The 20,107-nt window shown below is 36.2% G+C and overlaps 1 protein-coding gene across 2 annotated transcripts in view; it reads right to left on the reverse strand.

Moving 5' to 3' along the window:
* LOC115274034 (ubiquinol-cytochrome-c reductase complex assembly factor 1) overlaps positions 1-20,107 on the reverse strand; it is a 102,218-nt gene that overhangs the window by 65,894 nt on the left and 16,217 nt on the right. For both annotated transcript variants that reach the window (XM_029917402.1, XM_029917401.1), the window contains exons 3-5: positions 12,921-13,016; positions 11,384-11,491; positions 2,609-2,681 (exon numbers count right to left, since the gene is read on the reverse strand). In XM_029917402.1, the coding sequence (XP_029773262.1) occupies positions 2,609-2,681; positions 11,384-11,491; positions 12,921-13,016 (277 nt within the window). The remainder of the gene's footprint in view (positions 1-2,608; positions 2,682-11,383; positions 11,492-12,920; positions 13,017-20,107) is intronic.

Consider the following 20,107-nt stretch of genomic DNA (forward strand, 5'->3'; position numbering starts at 1 on the left):
TCATGATCTTGCAGTCCGTGGGTTCCAGACCTTCATTGGGCTCTGCTTCAGATTCTGCATCTCCTTCTCTCTCTGCCCCTCCCCCACTTGCTCTCTCTCTCTCTCAAAAGTAAACATTAAAAAACATTTTTATTAATAATAATAAATAAATAAAAAGCAATTCTCAAACTGAGTCCAAAAAATCCTTAATCAAGGGGCACCTGGCTGGCTCAGTCAGTAGACCATCTGTCTCTCGATCCAAAATCATGAATCAAGCCCCACATTGAGCATGCAGCCTACTTTTAAAAAAATAAACTAAACAAAACAAAACAAAAACCCAAAAACAAACAAAAAACTTAAGTAAGTGGGGTGTCACTGAAAAATGTACTGCCTCCCCAGGTAACACTTCAAAAGGCAAAGCTGGAACAAAGCTCACTGAGGTGTTTGTCCTCTAATATGTATAAATAACAGTTTACAATACTAATAGAGTGTCTCCTAGAGGAGTTCTCATTAAAAAACCATAAAAGGCAAAAAAATTAAGATGGATTACAATTTATAATTTACAGTTACATTCATTCATATGTTATAGTGGAAAATTCCTGGCCTTTAAGACAGGCAACACAGGATCAAGCCTTAGCTAAGCAATTTTAGGAAATTATGTAGTTTCTTTATATTTCAACTGTTTCTAAAAAGAAAAAAAATGAAAATAAGAATACAAGTCTTTTCTATATACAAGGCTTTGTAACTCCTAAGTGAGACACATGTAAAAGTATATCATGTAAATGTGAATTATTAGCATATATTGGTAATACTTTTTATAAACTTTTGTTTTTATAAGTAGTCTATAATATATAATAAACTGAAACATGGTATGTTACCTTAAATATGTACTAATAATCTCATTATTCAATCTATAATATTAACTCAAGAATCTTCAATAATGAGGACTGGCTAAGACAGATAGCCAATAAATATCCTTTCAAAATAATTATAAAAATTTATGAGTTACTTTTGAAATCAAATATTAAATAAATATCTGAGGATGAGCTTTTAAAAAGATCTGTTAAGGGGCGCCTGGGTGGCTCAGTCGGTTGAGCATCGGACTTTGGCTCAGGTCATGATCTTGCTCATGGGTTTGAGCCCCACATCAGGCCCTATGCTGACAGCTCAGAGCTTGGAGCCTGTTTCAGATTCTTTGTCTCCCTCTCTCTCTGCCCCTCCCCTGCTCACGCTCTGTCTCTCTCTGTCTCTCTCTGTCTCTCTGTCTCTCTCTCTCTCAAAATAAATAAACGTTAAAAAAAATTTTTTTAAAAGATCTGATGAGAGGAGTTTAGATGGCTCAGTTGGTTCAGCATCTGACCCTTGATTTCAGCTCAAGTCATGTCTTATGGCTCATGAGATCAAGCCCCACCTCAGGCTCTGCAATAAAAGCACAGGGCTGCCTGGGATTCTATCTCTCCTTCTCTCTCTCTACCCCTCTCCCATTCGTGCATGCACATTCTCTCTCTAAAAATAAACAGTTAAAAATAAATAAATATATAAATAAATATCTGCTGAGGGGCGCCTGGGTGGCTGTCAGTTAAGCATCCAACTTTGGCTCATGTCATGATCTACGTTGGGGCCCTGTGCCCTGGAGCCTGCTTCAGGTTCTGTAACTCCCTCTTTCTCCGCCCCTCCTCCACTCATGCTCTTGTCTCTCTCTCTCAAAAATAAACAAACATTAAAAATTTTTTTAGAAAAGATCTGATGAAAAATAAATGGGGACACGTATTCCAAAAACCACTTAAGAAAAATCCAGGGGTGTGTGGGTGGCTCAGTTGGTTAAGCCTCCTTATGTACCTTTTGACCCAATCATCCTCAACAGAAAGAAAAAAAATCATTAGGTATATGCCAGGGTTAACCACAACAATTAAAAACTAGAAATAAAAGAGCAATGATTGGCAAAAAGCTCATTTCATATCAAAATGCTAAGTAAAACATCCAGAATGTAGAAAAAGATTTGTTTACTTTGAGTACTCATACATAAAAAGATATATGTGTAGAAAAATGTCAAAGTAGTGGACAAATTTTTAGGTTTCTTCTTTTTTCAAACTTTTTAAAATGTCTTATTTATTGGGAGTGGGTTTTTTTGGCCCTTGTTTATTCTATTAAAAGAGAAAAATAAGCAGCTTTTATTATATACCTTGTGCAGAAAAAACTATTTCACCAAAGACTCAAAACCTAGTCTACTAAGATACAGTTATAAAAATGAAAAGTAAAATTTTTTTAAAAAGATTTTATTTTTTTTTAATTTTTTGTTCTGTTTTTTATTTATTATTGAGGTAGAAACAGCATGAGCAGGGGAGGGGACACAGAATCCAAAGCAGGCTCCAGGCTCTGAGTTGTCAGCACAGAGCCCGATGTGGGGCTCGAACCCACGAACTGCGAGATCATGACCTGAGCCAAAGCCGGACACTTAACTGACTGAGCCACCCAGGCGCCCCAAAAAGATTTTATTTTTAAGTAATCTTCTATACCCAATGTGGGACTCAAGACCAAAAGTCACATGCTCTACCAACTGAGCCAGCCAGGCACCCCATGAAAAGTAGATTCATTTTCCTTTTCAGAACTATCAAAAACAGTAACTTACTTAGAAAGAATTCCTCGAAGTCAGTTTTCTCCACACAGCTAGTATACATGCGCAGGGCCGCAATCTTAATCTTCTAGACAAAAAAAAATAAAACCAAACTCAAAATATGACCAAGTGGATGTTCTAGTGCTATCAGATGTAAGTCACAAAATCTTATATTTGTTCAACTAGGATGATGAGTCCAAACCTGTCTCTAGGCAAATTTAATAGCTTAACCAACATCAATTCTTTCTTTCTTTTCTTAAAGCCAACCATTCACAGACTTCGCATAATTTTTACATTTATGATTTAGCATCAAAATGTCAAAAAGATTCTTCCAATATTTAAATGAAATCTCTCCTTTAACTCAAATTCATTTCATCACATTTGAGCCTCTATACCACTGTTCAGGATCATTCACATTAACTCTTTATAATCTGAAACCCTTTATTTTAAAAGATTATCCATTCTTCTGACCAAAATCAAACAAGCCAAAAAACAAAAACAAAAACAAAAAACAAACAAACAAAACCTCAATCCTTCAATCTTTCCTCAGAAGCACTACTATCTATTCTGTCTTTTTTATGCCTTGGGGAAGGGTCATTTTTTTTTCTATATTTTCCCTAGTTTTATAGTTTGCTGATTAAGAAGACTGTGCTTACAAGTAAGGGTTTTTAATGAATGCAAAATAAAACACAGTAAAAGGATCAACTGTTTACCATTCTCCAAAGCACTAAGAATTCTCTCAGTAAGTTAAAAAAAATGTTTTTTAAATGTTTATTTTTGAGAGATAAAGAGAGCACAAGCAGGGAAGGGGCCGACAGAGAGAGGGGACAGAGAATCTGGCCGACAGCAGACAGCCGGATGCAGAGCTTGACCTCACAAACCGCAAGATCATGACCTGAGCTGAAATCAAGAGTCCTATGCTTAACCAACTGAGCTACCCAGGCGTCCAAAATTCTCTTAGAATCTTGATCTGAGTGGTGGTTTTAATTTATTCACTGAGCTGTATACTTAAAGATTTTTCTATTTTACTATATGTATATTACACCTTCATGAAAATAAATCTAACAGTGAAGAATAAGATCTTTTATGAGTTGAACTATAGGCCTGAAGACCAACTCAGTGCTCAAGTAAGGAAGTATTTCTAAGGACTTTGAATTAAATAAATTAGCCCATCCACAAAAGGCTTATAGAAGCTTACTTTTTCTTAAAATGACAGAGAATTGCAAATGCAAATATAGACTAAAATAATCTACACAAATTGAGAATGAAACAGCAACTGAAGAAAAAAACAATCTAGAATTTTAGTAAAGCTATGTTTTTAAGGTTCAAAGTCACCAAAAATATACTATATCCAATGTTACATAATGCTCATATTTCTCTATACAATCTAGAGTCAAAACAATAGTGTCTCTGATGGCAGAAATACCTAGAATAAATTAAAGAAGGATTATGTCTCAAATTATAATTAAGATATTTTTTCTTTGCTAATTTGAGATTTGTCACATTTTCAAGGCTTCCAGAGTATAAGCTCATATAAAGGGAAACAGAATAAACATATGATAACTGGAAAACAGACATATCTACATGGGGAAATAAATCAGCATTAGAAGCCAATTTAAACAAACCCATGGTAAGACCAAAAAAAAAAAAAAAAAAAAAAAAGAGCAAATTAAACCTAAAAGCAAGCAGAAAGAAAGATATAATAAAGAACAGAGATCAATAAACTTGGAAACAGAAAAATACCACAGAAAATCAAAGAGGCATAACCTGGTTCCTTGAAAATATCAGTAAAATTGACAAAACGTAAGTAGAATTGATCAAGAAAAGAAAAGATAAAAATTAGCAGTATCAAGGGGCGCCTGGGTGGCTCAGTCGGTTAGACATCTGACTTCGGCTCAGGTCACAATCTCATGCTTCGTGGGTTCAAGCCCCATATCAGATTCTGTGTTGACAGCTAGCTCAGAGCCTGGAGTCTGTCTTCAGATTCTGTGTCTCCCTCTCTCTCTGACCCTCCCCTGCTCACACTGTCTCCTGCTCTCTCTCAAAAATAAATAAAACATTAAAAAAAAATTTTTTTTTTAATTAGCAGTATCAAGAACCAGAAAGGAGGGGCTCCTGGGTGGCTTAATTGGTTAAGCATCCAACTTCAGTTCAGGTCATGATCTCAAGGTTCCTGCGAGTTTGAGCCCCAAGACTGAGCCCCGAGCCTGTTTCATATTCTGTGTCTCCCTGTCTCCCTGCCCCTTTCCTGCACACTCACATGTGTACTCTCTCTCAAAAAATAAACATAAAGAAAAAAAGAATCAAGAGGATATTGCAACATATCCGAAGGATATGAAGAGAATATTATGATCATCTTTAGGACAATAGATTTGATTATCAGAGAAAATGGATAAATTCCTTGAAAAACACACTACCCAAAATCCCTAGAATAAATAACATGAATAGTCCTGTATCTATTAAAGAAATGGGATTTGTGGTTACAAAAAAAAAAAAGAAAAAAACACCTTCTCCAAAGAACACTACATATTCAGAAAAACTTTAAACATCACTCAATGTTGATACTAGGGGTGCCTGCCTGGGTGGCTCAGTTGGTTAAGGGTCTGACTTCAGCTCAGGTCATGATCTCGTGGTTCGTGAATTCAAACCCCACATCGGGCTCTCTGCTGTCAGCGCAGAGCCCGCTTTGGATCCTCTGTCTCCCTCTCTCTCTGCCCCACCCCATGCTTTCCTCCCTCTCTCTCAAAAATAAATGCACATTAAAAAAAAAAGATACTAAATCTACATAAACTCTTCCGGAAAACAGGAGGGAAGAACACTTTCTAGCTCCTTCTAAGGCCAATATTGCCCTGATATCTAAACCAAAGTCATTAGAAGAAAATAAAACTATAAAACCACAGCCTTCATGAACATAGATGTAAAAATCCTCGACAAAATATTAACAAATCAAATTTAGCAATTTTTTAAAGATTTTTTTTACTTTTAAGTAACCTTTACATCCAATATGGGGCTTGAAGTCAACCCAGAAATCAGGAAATGCATACTCTACCAACTAAGCCAGCCAGGCACCCCAAATCCAGCAATATATATTTTTGAGAGGGAGAGAGAGAGAGAGAGAGAAAGCATAAGCAGGGGAGAGAGGGCAGAGGGAAAGAAAGAGAATCTTAAGTAGGCTCCACAATCAATGCAGAGCCCAATGCGGGGCTCAATTCCACAACCTTGGGATCATGACCTGAGCTGAAATCTAGAATAGGACATTCAACCAACTAAACTACCCAGATACCCCAATTCAACAATATTTCAAAAGGGCAATAAGTCATGACCAACTGGGATTCATCCCTGGAATGTAAAGCAGATTCAACATTCACAAAGCAATCGATGTAATTCACCATATCCACAGGCTAAAAAAGAAGCCTATTTAACTTTGTTAACATCTGCAGCTCTTAGAAGTATTTGACAGAAAACATATTTTGGGAAGTACTGGTCTATACTATCATTAAACTAATGATATCCTAGTATCATTATCCTAATCTCTTGGCTTTGAAGGGCCTATTTCTATTTTCAAAACAGAGGATTTAGGACATTGGTTAGCTCTTCACTTCAGCCAACAAATAATTTATTGAGTATCTAACTCAGTGCCTGACATGGATTTGGATGTTGGGAATACAGCAGTAAACAAAGAAGTCAAAAACTCTTGCTTTCATCAAACTTAGGGCCTACTTCAACTACATTTAGATATATATATATTTTTTTTTTTTTTTTACTGTAAACATAAGACATACAACTTTATTGGTAACCAAAGGAAGGCAAATTAAATTTAAAAATACCATTTCACACCATCTAATTTGTAAACATTAAACAGCTGGACAGTATGAAGCATTGGAAATGACACTGAACCTTTAAATTCTACTGATAAACATATAAACTGAAATAACAACTGATAACTATAATTTAACAAATGATAAATGTAAGTTAATGGGGCACCTGGCTGGCTAAGTCAGTGAGCATATGAGTCTTGATCTTGGGGTTGTGAGTTGGGTGTACAGATTACTTAAAAATGAAATGTTTTTAAAAAATACAGTTAAAATGTTCATACACTAGTAACCCAATAATTCGATTTCTCTTTCTCAAGGAACTCCTGCACAATTTAAAAGGTACTATTATTATGAAAAGGCTAAAATAAGTGTCTTTAGTAGAGGAATATAGTTAAGCTGTAGTTTAATTATACAGTGTGAAGCTAATTAGCAATTGAAATGATGAAAATCAGCTCTCCAATCAAAAACATAATGTTGACTAATAAAAACAGGCTGAAAAGTAAGATACTACTTATATAGTGTTTATGAACACAAGATAATCGTATATATGTTGTTCATGAATAATATATGAGTGGTAAAAGAACAGAATTTTACAAGATGATGACAAAAACCAACTTTAGAATAGTAGTTATCTCAGTGGAGAATGAAAGGGAAGAAAGGAGAAATAGGCTGGATTTTTTTTCTGCAAAATTTAACTTGGAAAAAATAAAAGCAAAATGGCAAACATGGCAAAAACTATCATGTCAAATATGGGTACTGGTATATAAATATCAACACATTTACAATTTTAAGTAAAATTCCTAATGGCTTATTTCTTGATTTTTAACTCGGCATTTTCCTTCAGATTCTTATATAGAAAGTTCTCTAATTAATTATTCTGCCTGAGGAAAGACAGATTTGCCACCAAGTCCCAAGTCATCCCTTGAGAAGGCTGTCTCTCACATGTTCATGAAGAAAGCCTTCATCACAAATAATGAAGACCTCAGCAGGCAGGCCAGTGTATTTACACAGTGCTCATAATACGGCAATCAGGAGTATTTTATAGTTCCTCGCTTTTCTTGCAGTGAAGCCAACCAAGCCTTTATACTTGGGTAAGCCATTTTCCTGGACAAATGTCTAAAGCAAGTCCCCTAAGACCATCACAGAGGGACTGGAAATAACTTGGGGTAAGGACTTCTTCAAGATTGACACAGTAATTTAAGTTAAAGAGGTAGGTCAGCCTAAATTCCACCTTGTTAATAGAGACTGTTCTGGTTCTCAGATGACTTCATGTTTATGTCATTCTAACTTTGGAAGGCCTCACTGCTGTCCCTGATGAAAACACAAGCACCTAAGACAGCTTCAAGAAATGAAAATCCGCTCTCCCACTGGCTGAGGCGTCTTGTACCATCTTACAAGATGAAAAATGAATGTAGTAAAAAGTTTGCACTAACAGCTGTGTGAGAGTTGGAGGGGCTCAGAAGTCATTTGAACCTTCTATTCCACACTGGAATTCCTTCCACAACATTCCTGATTCACAGTCAACCATCTGGGCCACTGTTCAAACAAGTCCAATGATCTTGTGAGGTTACCTATCCCCTTAAAGGACAATTCTTGTTAGATTTTTACTTTATTGAATGTAAATCTGCTTCATGCAACATTCATGAAATATCTACGGCCCAGTGGAATACCTTAGTTAGATTGAGTCTCTGTCTCTCTGTCTCTCTGTCTCTGTCTCTCTCTCTCTTTTATTTTTTTACAAATACCTGAGAAGAACCATCATCACGTCTTCTCTTTTCCAGGCTAAGCATCTCAATTTCTTTCAACCACTCTTCATTCAACACTCTTTCTGAAGCCTTCACAAAACTCACTGCCCACTTCTGAATACGATCCAGTTTGTCAGTGTCCTTCAGAACAGAAATAATTTTTTGGCTTAATGCTAATCTGGAAACAGCCTATTCTATGACATGTGGCTGAACCTGGTAAACGTCCTTGTTTTATCTGTATATTGCCACATAAAGATAATGGAAAAGAATGGTTATTTTAGGACAAATAGGTAAGGAAAAGCTATGTTTAAATTCCTAAATATGAATCTAGAAGAAAAATGAAACTATACATGATAATGTTACAGAAAAAAAAAATGGAGGAAAGATAGTTGATATTGCTCTCAAACAAGTATTTTTCTCCCTAATGAAAGACAAATGAAAACACAAAACTCAAAAAATCTTTCCAGGGCAGTCCAATACAAGGGTCTAGCCATAGATTTCTGAGTCAACATTTGCTGAAAAAGGCTTGCAATCTTTCAAAATGGAAAGTTATACCTATGTTTTCTCACCTACATTATACTAGAATGTCATGCTTTGATGTTTCTGTCACAAATTAAAAAATAAAGGCTACAGAAAGTAGACTCTGCCACATCACAAAGACTTTAAAATGCAAATATTAAGCACTGTGTTGAGGTCACAAAAGAACCAAGAAAAATCAAAGGCTAACTTAAACTACAACATTGAAGAAATTTTCCTGATGATTTAGTAATCCTCTAAATGGTAGCCAACTTTCCCTCTGGAATCATAAAAAAACAGACTAGACAATGGTAAGCAACCAAGTGGAACTCAACCATCAAGAAATAAATAAAACAGTAAATTTTCCGGTTTTTTTCCCTTTCTTTCTGCTCTCATTTCCCTTCTCTTTTAATTAATTTCTAATTTTCAAACAAAATACACTAGCTTTTAAATCCAAATGCCATAATCACATTTTTTTAATAAGGGAAAAGATTCTTGTTAAAAACATTACCAAATATACCAATGATTATCATTTGCCAAAAAATTAAGATGTAAAAAAGATAACTTTAATGAATATAACTAATATTTCACTGATAATTAACAAGGCATTTCATAGTCTTAGGATCTCAAGAACATCATTATTACCTAGGATATGTGTTATCTTCTTTTATTCTTTTTAATTTTTTTTTTGATGTTTGTTTATTTTTGAGAGAGACAAGAGGGCAGAGAGAAAGGGAGACACAGAATCTGAAGCAGGCTCCAGACTCTCAGTTGTCTGCACAGAGCCAGAGTTTGATGCAGGGGCTCAAACTCATCAACCGCAAGATCATGACCTGAGCTGAAGTCCGACACTTAACCAGCCGAGCCACTTAGGCTCCCCGCTATGTGTTATCTTCTATACTTTTCAAAGCCCTTAAAAACAGAATGCTTGGGGCGCCTGGGTGGCTCAGTCAGTTAAGCATCTGATCTTGGTTTCAGCTCAGGTCATGATCTCATGGTTTCATGGGTCTGAGGCCCACATTGGGTTCTGTGCTGGTGATGCAAAGCCCGCCTGGGATCCCCCCTTCCCTACCTGCCCTTCCCGGTTTGTGCTGTCTCTGTCTCCCTCAAAAACAAATAAACTTAAAAAAAGTTTAAATATGCTTGTAAAATCACCATTTGGTTTTTAGAATTTATGTAAAAGAGAGATATAGAGAAGCCTATACTTGCTGCAGTGAGAATTATTAGGAAGAGAACCAGACATTCCAAGAAGAAACTACAAATAATGTCTATAATAAAATTCTAATGCTAATTTGAATCCATCCTGTTAAAATGGTATAACTGGCATTATTTGATCATTTGGGACAAACCTATGTTTTCTACATAAGTCCTCCCTACTGCTTTCTGTGGATTTGCTTTGATTAATACATAATTTAGGACTGATTAGGTTTATCCAACATTCTAACAACCTTGAAAAGCATTAAAAGGCACTACTGCTATAAAAGTAGAGAGAAATACTAGAATCCAGAGATAAACAGGCTGAGAAAAACTCAATAGTTAATGTTATATTACTTTAATTAGTTACAGGCATTGTTATAAAAACCCGTGGGCATTGCGCGGATGGAACTAGAGGGTACCACACTAAGCGAAATTAGTCAGAGAAAGACAAATATCATATGACTTCATTCATATGAAGACTTTAAGATACAAAACAGACAAACATAAGGGAAGGGAAACAAAAATAATATAAAAACAGAGAGGGGGGGCAAAAACATATGAGACTCATAAACATGGAGAACAAACAGAGGGTTACTGGAGGGGTTGTAGGAGAGGGGATGGGCTAAATGGTTAAGGGGCATTAAGGAATCTACTCTTAAATCACTGTTGTATTATATGCTAACTTGGATGTAAATTTTAAAAATTAATAATAAAAAATATACATATATACTTTTCATGATTTCCCATGGCATAAATCTTAACCCAATAGTAATATTTGGCTGTACCTAGTAAATTCTTATTTCCTTCCTAAGATATATACTAATTACAATTATAATAAGAAAAAAAACTATTCATTAAATAAACTGAATAGCTTTACGAAGCTGGTAAAAAACTTGAAAAAAATAATAATAAAAAAATTAAAACCCATGGGCAATAAGCATCTGCTGCAGCAAAGATATTCATTCACATATAGCAATTACTATGAAACAGATAACGTGGTAGGCCAAGACCTGACTAGGAATGACACAGCTAGCAAATAACCATCCATAATAAAAATTACAATAAACTGCAGAATTGATTAGTTAATTTGAAACATGCTTATTAATAAAATCTTAACAAAAACCACTAGTGACCTCATGAAAAAATTATCTATGAATATGGATTCATCAGAGAGTATTATTTCCTTAAGAATGCTACCCATCAGAAAATTTGGCCCATCTACTTCCTTAGAACTCATTTGTATTGCATATCATGTAGCAAGAGCCTGGAAAGCCCAGTCTTAGCTCGAACTGAGATACTAAGGAATCAGGTTCAAGGTATAGAGGGAGTATTTCAGCCCCGCATATGACATAGATCTGACTTAGAATGGGAAGGGAGAGGGGGAAAACACATTTTGAAGTTCTCAAAATAATGCATGAATTTCACAAAAGCAAAGCATAAGGTTTAAAAAATCGTCTATGAGGAGCAAAAAGCACAAAGCCCAAAAAGAAAATGAGAAGAACTTAAAAAGACTTTACCCATTTGCTGTATTTCAAAGGTCCTGTAAATCCCATGGCTTCTATTATCTTCGTGAAGGCACCAACCTTCTCCTCAACAGGCTGTCGGGAATCCTTGGTAGTAAAAAGCTATTTAATCCAAAAGAAGAGGACAAAATTAGTTGCAAAACAATTTTTTTTAAAGAATGTTTTTGTTTCTCATTAGGTCTAAGGGCATTTTTATTGCTTAGATTTCTTTTATTTTTTTTTCACTTAGAATTTTTAATTCTCATTTTTCTGGGCATCTTATCACTCAGTGCAAACATATCTGGAACTCTAACAGGTGTCCTCAAAATTTCAGTACCACCTCACTGACCCTATGTCTAGGAAATGACAGATTTGGATTATCAGAATAAAAGTTCTATGGAAATCTTGACCCCCATCTCCCTAAGAAGACTTCTAAGAAGAGGAATGTTGTATGTTTTTGACATAACAGGAAAAGGAAAGAAAACTACTATCTGAAAGCAGTCAAAGTCATTCAAAATCATAACCACTCAAAGGAAGCACTGAATAAATGTTTCTAAACTCCTATTTAGCATAACAAATTTTATTAATAACTATAGAATATATGAGTCTTGTAGTTTGCAAATTAACTCCAAGAAAAACCTATTCTAATGTTAAACCTCCCCAAATGAAGGCAGGCTATATAATCAATAAGAAATTTTCCAGGGGCACCTGGGTGGCTTAACTGGTTGAACATTTGATTACTGCTTTCGGCTCAGGTCATAATCCCAGGCTCCACACTGAATGTGGAGTCTGCTTGAGATTCTCTCTCCCCCTCTGCCAATCTCTCAGCTCTCTAAAAATAAACACATTAAAATTCTTAAAAAAAAAAAAAAGAAAGAAAGAAAGTCTGCAAAACTTAAATATTATTTTATTTTTAACATAAAAAATCTGTAACAACTTTCTTCTCTAAAGTGTTTTCCGGGGGCACCTGAGTAGCTCAGTCAGTTAAGCATCTGACTCAGCACATAACACTTCTCAAAATAAAGACATAAAAAAATTTTTTTTCTAAACTTTTTTTTAGTCTTTATTTTATTGTGAGAGACAGAGACAGAGAGTGAGCAGGGGAGGGGCAGAGAGAGAGAGGGAGACACAGAATCAAAGCAGGCTCCAGGCTCTGACCTGTCAGCACAGAGCCCGACACAGGGCTCGAACCTACGGACTATAAGATCATGACCTGAGCCAAAGTCAGATGCTCAACCAACTGAGCCACCTAGGCGCCCCCCAAAATTTTTTTAAATAAATAAATAAATAATTAAAAAATGTATTTTCCAAGCAAGACACTACAGTGGAAGAAATACAGGACATAGTATCAGAGAAGTCTTAGATTCAAATATTCAGTTGGTCTGTCCCTTATCCTTGTGACCTTGGGTAAGTCAGTTCACCTCCTTGCGCCTCACCCTTCTGCATTCAATAAAATTCCTTGCCTCATCCAGCTAACAATTTTGCTGAGATTCAAATAAGAATACCTGTGTGAAAACAGTCTATAAATGCAGAAAGAACTAATAATTCTCACCTTATTCGCAGTATGATACTTCCTATTCCACTGTACGTCTATCCCAGGAATCTGTTCTGATCCACCACATACCAGGGCCTGGCTTATCTGGGGCCACTGAGGATTTAAAAAAAAAAAAATGTAAGCAATAGAGAGCATTCACTTAGTTAATCTGAGTAGAGATACTTCGAAGGAAAGACTATAGAATCTTTCTAACCTTGTTTAACCTAGCTCCTGGTAATGTGATCACCAAAAGAATCCAAGATGGGCACTGAAATAGTATCTGGTACCTGGTATGTATTCAATAAACATCTCCTGGATATGTGAATAAATTAAAGGATTCTGTCCTGGAAGCCTGGAACTAAGTAAATCTTGAGTCAATTCTAGGAACTCGAGGAGGAGAATTAAAGGAGGCTTACCCCTTTAATTCTGCAATAAATACCTATCTAAACATGAGCAGCAGTATGGTATATGGGGGAGTAAAGACTCTTTAACAGTCCATTTTAAGTTTAAAACCTGCTTCTGACACTTAAAGCTGGGTGGCCATGAGCAACTAAACCTCAGTTGGAGGGAGGATTAAAGAAGATAACACATGTAAAGTACCTTTCACAAATAATAAATACTGGAAGCTTCCATCATCACCCTCATCATCAACATCACTGTTGTTCAGATCAACTGCCTCCCTTTTATGTTCACACTGCATTTGGATGCACTTTGGCAATAAAATAACCATTATTTACAACTATCATGTGCCAGGTACTATGCTAAGTGCCCTAGATGTATTACCTTATTTAATCCTCACCATAACACTATTAGGTCGGTATTAAAATCAAGACTAATAAACATAGCGTTGAAAATAAATTCCTAAGGGAAAAATTTTTCAAGTAAGGAGCCTTAAAGTAGCATTCTTCACAAGAGTGAAAACTGGGGCAGGGGAGGGGGGGAATCCAATAAGATTTCCAATAAGATGGTTAATTAAATTACAGCAAAATCATCAATGGCAAATCAGGTAGTCCCTGAGATTTTTTAAATAGACTTTAGTTTTTAAAACAGCTTTAGGGGCGCCTGGGTGGCTCAGTCGGTTAAGCATCTGACTTCAGCTCAGATCATGATCTCACAGTTCGTGGGTTCGAGCCCCACATCAGGCTCTGTGCTGACAGCTAGCTCAGAGCCTGGAGCCTGTCTTCAGATTTTGTGTCTCCCCCTCTCTCTGATCCTCCCCTGCTCATGCTGTCTCCCTCTCTCTCTAAAATAAAATCAGTTAAAAAAAAAAAAAAACCCAGCTTTAGCTTCACATCAAATTGAGGAGGAAATACAGAGAGCTCCTATAAACCCGTACTCTACACACTCATCCTCCACTATCAGCATCTCCCAGCAGTGGCACATTTGTCACAACAGACGAACCTACCCTGACACATCATTACCACCCAAAGCCCATAATGAGCTTTACATTAAAGCTCATTACTTCTGATAACATGGAAACACTTATACGTATAAAATTATAGGTTAAGACATGAATGTTATATGGGCATCTCTAGAAAGAAACCTACAGAAATGTAGTATTATATTACCTTTACCTAAAAAGGGGGTGAGAGGGAGAAGGAGGGTTACCCCTTTAATTCTGGCTTATTCCAGGAAGAGAGGAGACACAGGAAATAAAAGTGATGTTTTTTCTTTAATCCTAATGAGGGAAAAATTGAATTTCTAATCAAGAATTACCATTTACTTTTCTTTCCAAATAAAGATATTAAAAATTAGGTAGGATTCTTCTGGTCAGCCCCAGGAATACTTACACTTTAACTCAGGCATTAATCAGGCTTTGTAAAACAGACTAAACACAGAATACCTCCCATTACATCACATACATCAATGTAACGGTCCATCTAGAACACAAAGTACTTAAAACAGGTTCAAAGAACACAACTGACAACAATTTCAACTAGCAAGTTCTCTTCTATTAGATTATATGATCCTTCTCCCATAGCTCCAGGAGTAACCCTATGGAGTCCTTGTGTGATTGTCTCACCAACCGCTGTATTTTTGTCCAACCATTATTCCTGAGTTAACATTTAACACTATTTGAACCACTGAAGTACCCAGGTACCTAGTACCAAGGATAACACCTAGTTGCTCCATCCCTACACATATCTATAAATACACAGATTTACTTACTTGCCCCTCAAAAACGACTCCCTTGACCTTTAAAGACATCAATTTTTTTCCTTTATTTAAATTGAAAAGATACCAATAAATAACTTTTGTAAAAGAAAAAAATACTCTGAAATATTCAAATGTCATTTTTTCATAGAGGCCTTCTCTGACCATTTTATCTAAAAAAAAGTTTCTTTTCATTATTCTCTATCATAGCAGTAGCCGTTCATTTCATTCATAGTACTCATGATAATGTAAAATTATATATTCATGAAACTTGCTTATTTTCTATCACCACTACCAAAAAGATCCATGAGGGGAGAAATTAGGTATATTAGCAGAATCAAGTATAGCATGTTAGATATGGGAAACACTCAAATATTTGTTGAATGAACAAACCCAACCTCTTACATGGTCATTTACTTCCTTCTTGTCCTTATCTACATAGGTGCCATGAATACATGCTGCACTCACCAAACCTTTGTTAATGCCCACAGTCTGCCAGCTTTACGTCTAATTTTAGGATACAGACAATCTCTATCCTCGAAGAGCTGACAAGTCTTGTACAGAACAGAAAGAAGACTCACTACACAAGAAACAGAACCAAGTATCATATTTTAAAATGGGTAAAGATAATGTGTACTGGGGCGCCTGGCTGGCTCAGTCGGCTAAGTCTCCGACTTCGGCTCAGGTCAGATCTCACGTTCGTGGGTTCGAGCCCTGCGTCAGGCTCTGTGCTGACAGCTAGCTCAGAGCCTGGAGCCTGCTTCCAGTTCTGTATCTCCTTCCCTCTCTGCCCCTCCCCCTCTCATGCTCTGTCTCTCTCTGTATCAAAAATAAATAAAACATTAAAAAAAATTTTTTAAATGTGTACACACACATACACACACACAAGTGTTAACAAAGCTGCAGAACAACCAGAACTCTCACACACTTCTGGTCGAGGTGTAAAATGGTACGATCACTTTGAAAAATTATTTGGCTGTATCTATAGAAGCTGAATGTATATACATTCAGTAAGACTCAGCAATTCAACTTCTAAGCATACTGCCCAACAGAACACACACACACACACACACACACACACACACAAACACACACACAATGAGAATGAATAAACTAACTACACAGAATATTGATGAATTTCTAAAACAAAGTGGAATGAAAGCAAAACAAGAGAGTACATACTGTTTGTTTAAAAGATAAAACTATTTTATGATATTCAAAGTGAAGACTGGTTAAACTTGGTTATGGGTGATGACTGGGGGATCAAGGAGCTTTTTGGGTTCTATTTCTTGATCTGGGTGCTATTTAGTTCACTTTGTAATTATTAATTCATCTGTACACATACGATTTATGCCTTTTTCTGTATTTTTATTATACTTCAATAAAATGTACAAAAATGCCTAAAGGTATGTAATGAACAGTGTAAACAAGAGAAATTTGGAGGGAGAGAAGAATTACCTAGAGTCATCCAAAAAGACTTCACAGAAAAGCCTTAAGAAGTGGGCAGGATAGAGAAGGTGAGTCAGAAAACAAAGTTGAGGAAGCACATATAGTAGATGAGAAAACGCTGAGTCAGAAGCCCCAGCTCTGCCTGTCATAAATTTGTTTTGAGAACCAAATATAATAATGTGAAAAAAGATAAGCTGGGGCGCCTGGGTATCTCAGTTGGTTGAACCTCCGACTTTGGCTCAGGTCAGATCTCATGTTTGTGGGTTCGAGCCCCGCATCAGGCTCTGTGCTGACAGCTAGCTCGGAGCCTGGAGCCTGCTTCCGCCTGCTTCCTCCTGCTTCCAGTTCTGTGTCTCCTTCTCTCTCTGCCCCTCCCCCTCTCATGCTCTGTCTCTCTCTGTATCAAAAATAAACAAAACATTTTTTTAATTAAAAAAAAAAAAAGATAAGCAGACTGCAATGTGTAACATAAATGCAAAGACCTGCTCCAGACAACTCCAATGATAAAACTCTTTTGCAGGCAGCCCCTCATTAAAATGAATATAAGATTTCACTTTTATTTTTGCTTTCAGAAAGGTTCTAAAAGTAGAGACATCCCTGATCTAAAAAGGAAAAAAGAGGAGGGGGGGAAGGAAGGGGAGGAAGAAGGAAAGTGGAGAGTAGGGGAGGGGAGGGAAGGGAAGGGAAAAGCAAAGGGAAGAAGGAAGAGTAGGGAAAAGGGGAGGGGATAGGGAAGGTGAGGGAGGGGAAGGGGAGAGAAGGAGAAGGGAAGGGGAAAGGGAAAGGAACAGAAGGAGTAAGGGAAGGGGAAGGGAAGGGAAGGAGAAGGGAAGGGAAAGGAGAGGGAAGAGGGAAGGGGCTGAGAAGAAGGAAGGGAAGAGGAAGGAGGGAAAAGAAAAAAGGAAGGAAAGGAGGAAAGGACTCAAGCAATTCTGGAATACAGTGGGTGTATGTATCTGATCCTTTGTAAGCTCTACCAAAGCACAGTCTATCTTATACCTCTTTTATTTTCTGTCCCATTGCTCAATATCATTCTGGGCATAGAGTCGGCATTCAGTAAAACTTAGGTAGGATTTTTTTTATTTATTTATTTTTTAAATAGAAGGACATTCTGGAGAAGATCCAGAAAACAACCACAGGAATGATCAAAGAGGTCCTAGTGGAAAGGTTAAAAGGAATTAAAATGAAAGGCTAAAATGTTTAGCTTGGAGAAAAAGCAATTCAAGAACTAAGGAGTAACTCAGAATAACAACACTTGAGCTGGAAGAAATCTGAGAACCAAGTCCAAAACCTTTCATTTCATAGATGAGGAAACTAAGACCAGGGAGAGCTTGCAACTTGTTTAAGGTAGTTTCAGGACAATTAATTCTTTTGTTCCAATACATACAGTAAGGATGAAATTTACCCTTTACCCAAGTAGCATGAACATACAAATAGCAACAAAAACAGCAGTTACAATTTATTAAAGACTTCCTATATGCCCAACACTCATATGCTTGATGTTTTACTTGCATCATCTCAACAACTTTGCAAGGTTGGTAGTATTTTTTTCTATTTTAGAAATGAGGACACTTAGGCCCAAAGAAGTAAAGTTCATTAAGGGATTAAACATATATTCAGGGCTATCTTCTTTCCCCTGTATCAAGCTGCTTTCAAAAACCTAAGTAGGAGTCAATAACGTATGTTCATGCACACCTAGTACAAAGATATGGATTTCGAAACATTCCAATACCATTCTCTAATTAAAGGAGCCAGGGCTCCTTAAGAGAAACTGTTGAATCTAGAGCTAAAGCAAAGAAAATACAAGATAAACCTGAAACATCTTGTGATGTTAAAAAATAAAGAATGTTTAAAAATGATGAAAGCATGTAGAAAAGGAACTTGAAAGAGTTCCTAATAGCCAAACCTAGGACAATCTGATCAACAAAATAAATAATAGGATAATAAATTATAACTCATAGAAGGAAATAAATATCCATGAGCTCATACTCATAAATAATTGAATAAATAAATGGAGAAATGACACCTCTTCCTTACAGCACAATTCTAAGCAATAAATAGAGTAGTAATGATGGAAATAGAAAATGATCATTATACAAACACCACCATAATGAGTACTGCAGTCAAGATCCATCAATAGAATTACCACAGGATGCAGCAATCTCACTTCTGGGTATACATCCAAAACAATCCAAAGCAGGATCTTGAAGAGATATTTGCATACTATTATTAATACAGCATTATGCACAATAGCCAAGATGTGGAAGCAACCCAAATATCCATCAAAATGGACAAAGCAAATGTGGCATATACATATAATGGAATATTATATAGCCTTAAAAGGGAAGGAAATCCTGTCACATGCTACAACATGGATGAACCTTAAGGACGTTATGCTGAGCAACATAAGTCACAAAAGGACAAATACTATATGATTCCACCCATATGTAATATCTAAAACAGTCAAAATCATAGAAACAGAAAGTAGAAATGTGGTTGCCAAGGGTAGGGTGCGGGAGTATTAGTGTGCAAAAAGTACAGAATTTCAGTTTAGCAAGATGAAAAAGTTCAAGAAGTCTACTGTACGACAATGTGAATATACTTTACACTACTAAATTATATACTTCAAATGGTTAACACAGTAAATTTAATGCAATGTGGCTTTTTTTTGAAAGCCACAACTTTCAAAATAATTAATTAATGTTATATATCTTTAAAAAAACCATTGATGGGTGTTAAAAGTAGTGAGCAAAAGTATGATGAGAAACAAGATAGCTGCATAGTGTCTAAGTATCTGCTCACATGGTACAAACTAATTACAAAAGGGAACATAGTAACTTCATAGTAGGGAAACCTGACAGATACCAATTTAATAATCAAGTGATCAAAGTCAACATCACCAGCAATAAGACACACTGGCATCATATACCCCCGGATATTATACACTAAAAAAGGAACATCACTTTTGCCAAACATGCATAACCTAATTATAAGAAACCCAAATAGAAGAACCAAAGAAGAACATTAGTAGAAAAGACTAGTAAAATTGAACTAAGTTGCATACATTAGTTAATAGCATTTTATCAATGTTAATTTCCTGGTTTCAGTAACTGCACTATAGTTATATAAGATTCTTAACATTAGAGAAGGCTAGACAAAGGGTATATGGGAACGTTCCCCTACTATTTTTACAACTTTTCTGTAAGTATAAATTATTTCAAAATAAAAAAATTTTTAAGTACACTCATCAGAATATGACAGAACTTCAAAATGTTTTTTTTAAGTTTATTTATTTATTTTGAGAGAGAGAGAGAGAAACAATGAGGGAGGAGCAAGAGGTGGGGGAGACAGAGGATCCAAAGTGGGCTCTGTGCTGACAGCAGCAAGCCCAATCCTGATTTTGGCACCCAAACTCATGAACTCCAAGATCATGACCTGAGCCAAAGTCAGACGGTTAACCAACCGAGCTACTCAGGCACCCTCAAATATGACAGAACTTTAAAAGTTTGTCTAGGAAAGACAGAGATGATGGGGTACCTGGGTGGCTTAGCTGGTTAAGCATCAGACTCTTGATTTTGGCTCAGGTCATGATCTTAGTTTGT

Source organism: Suricata suricatta, chromosome 12, assembly GCF_006229205.1.
Source record: "Suricata suricatta isolate VVHF042 chromosome 12, meerkat_22Aug2017_6uvM2_HiC, whole genome shotgun sequence".
NCBI lineage: Eukaryota > Metazoa > Chordata > Mammalia > Carnivora > Herpestidae > Suricata > Suricata suricatta.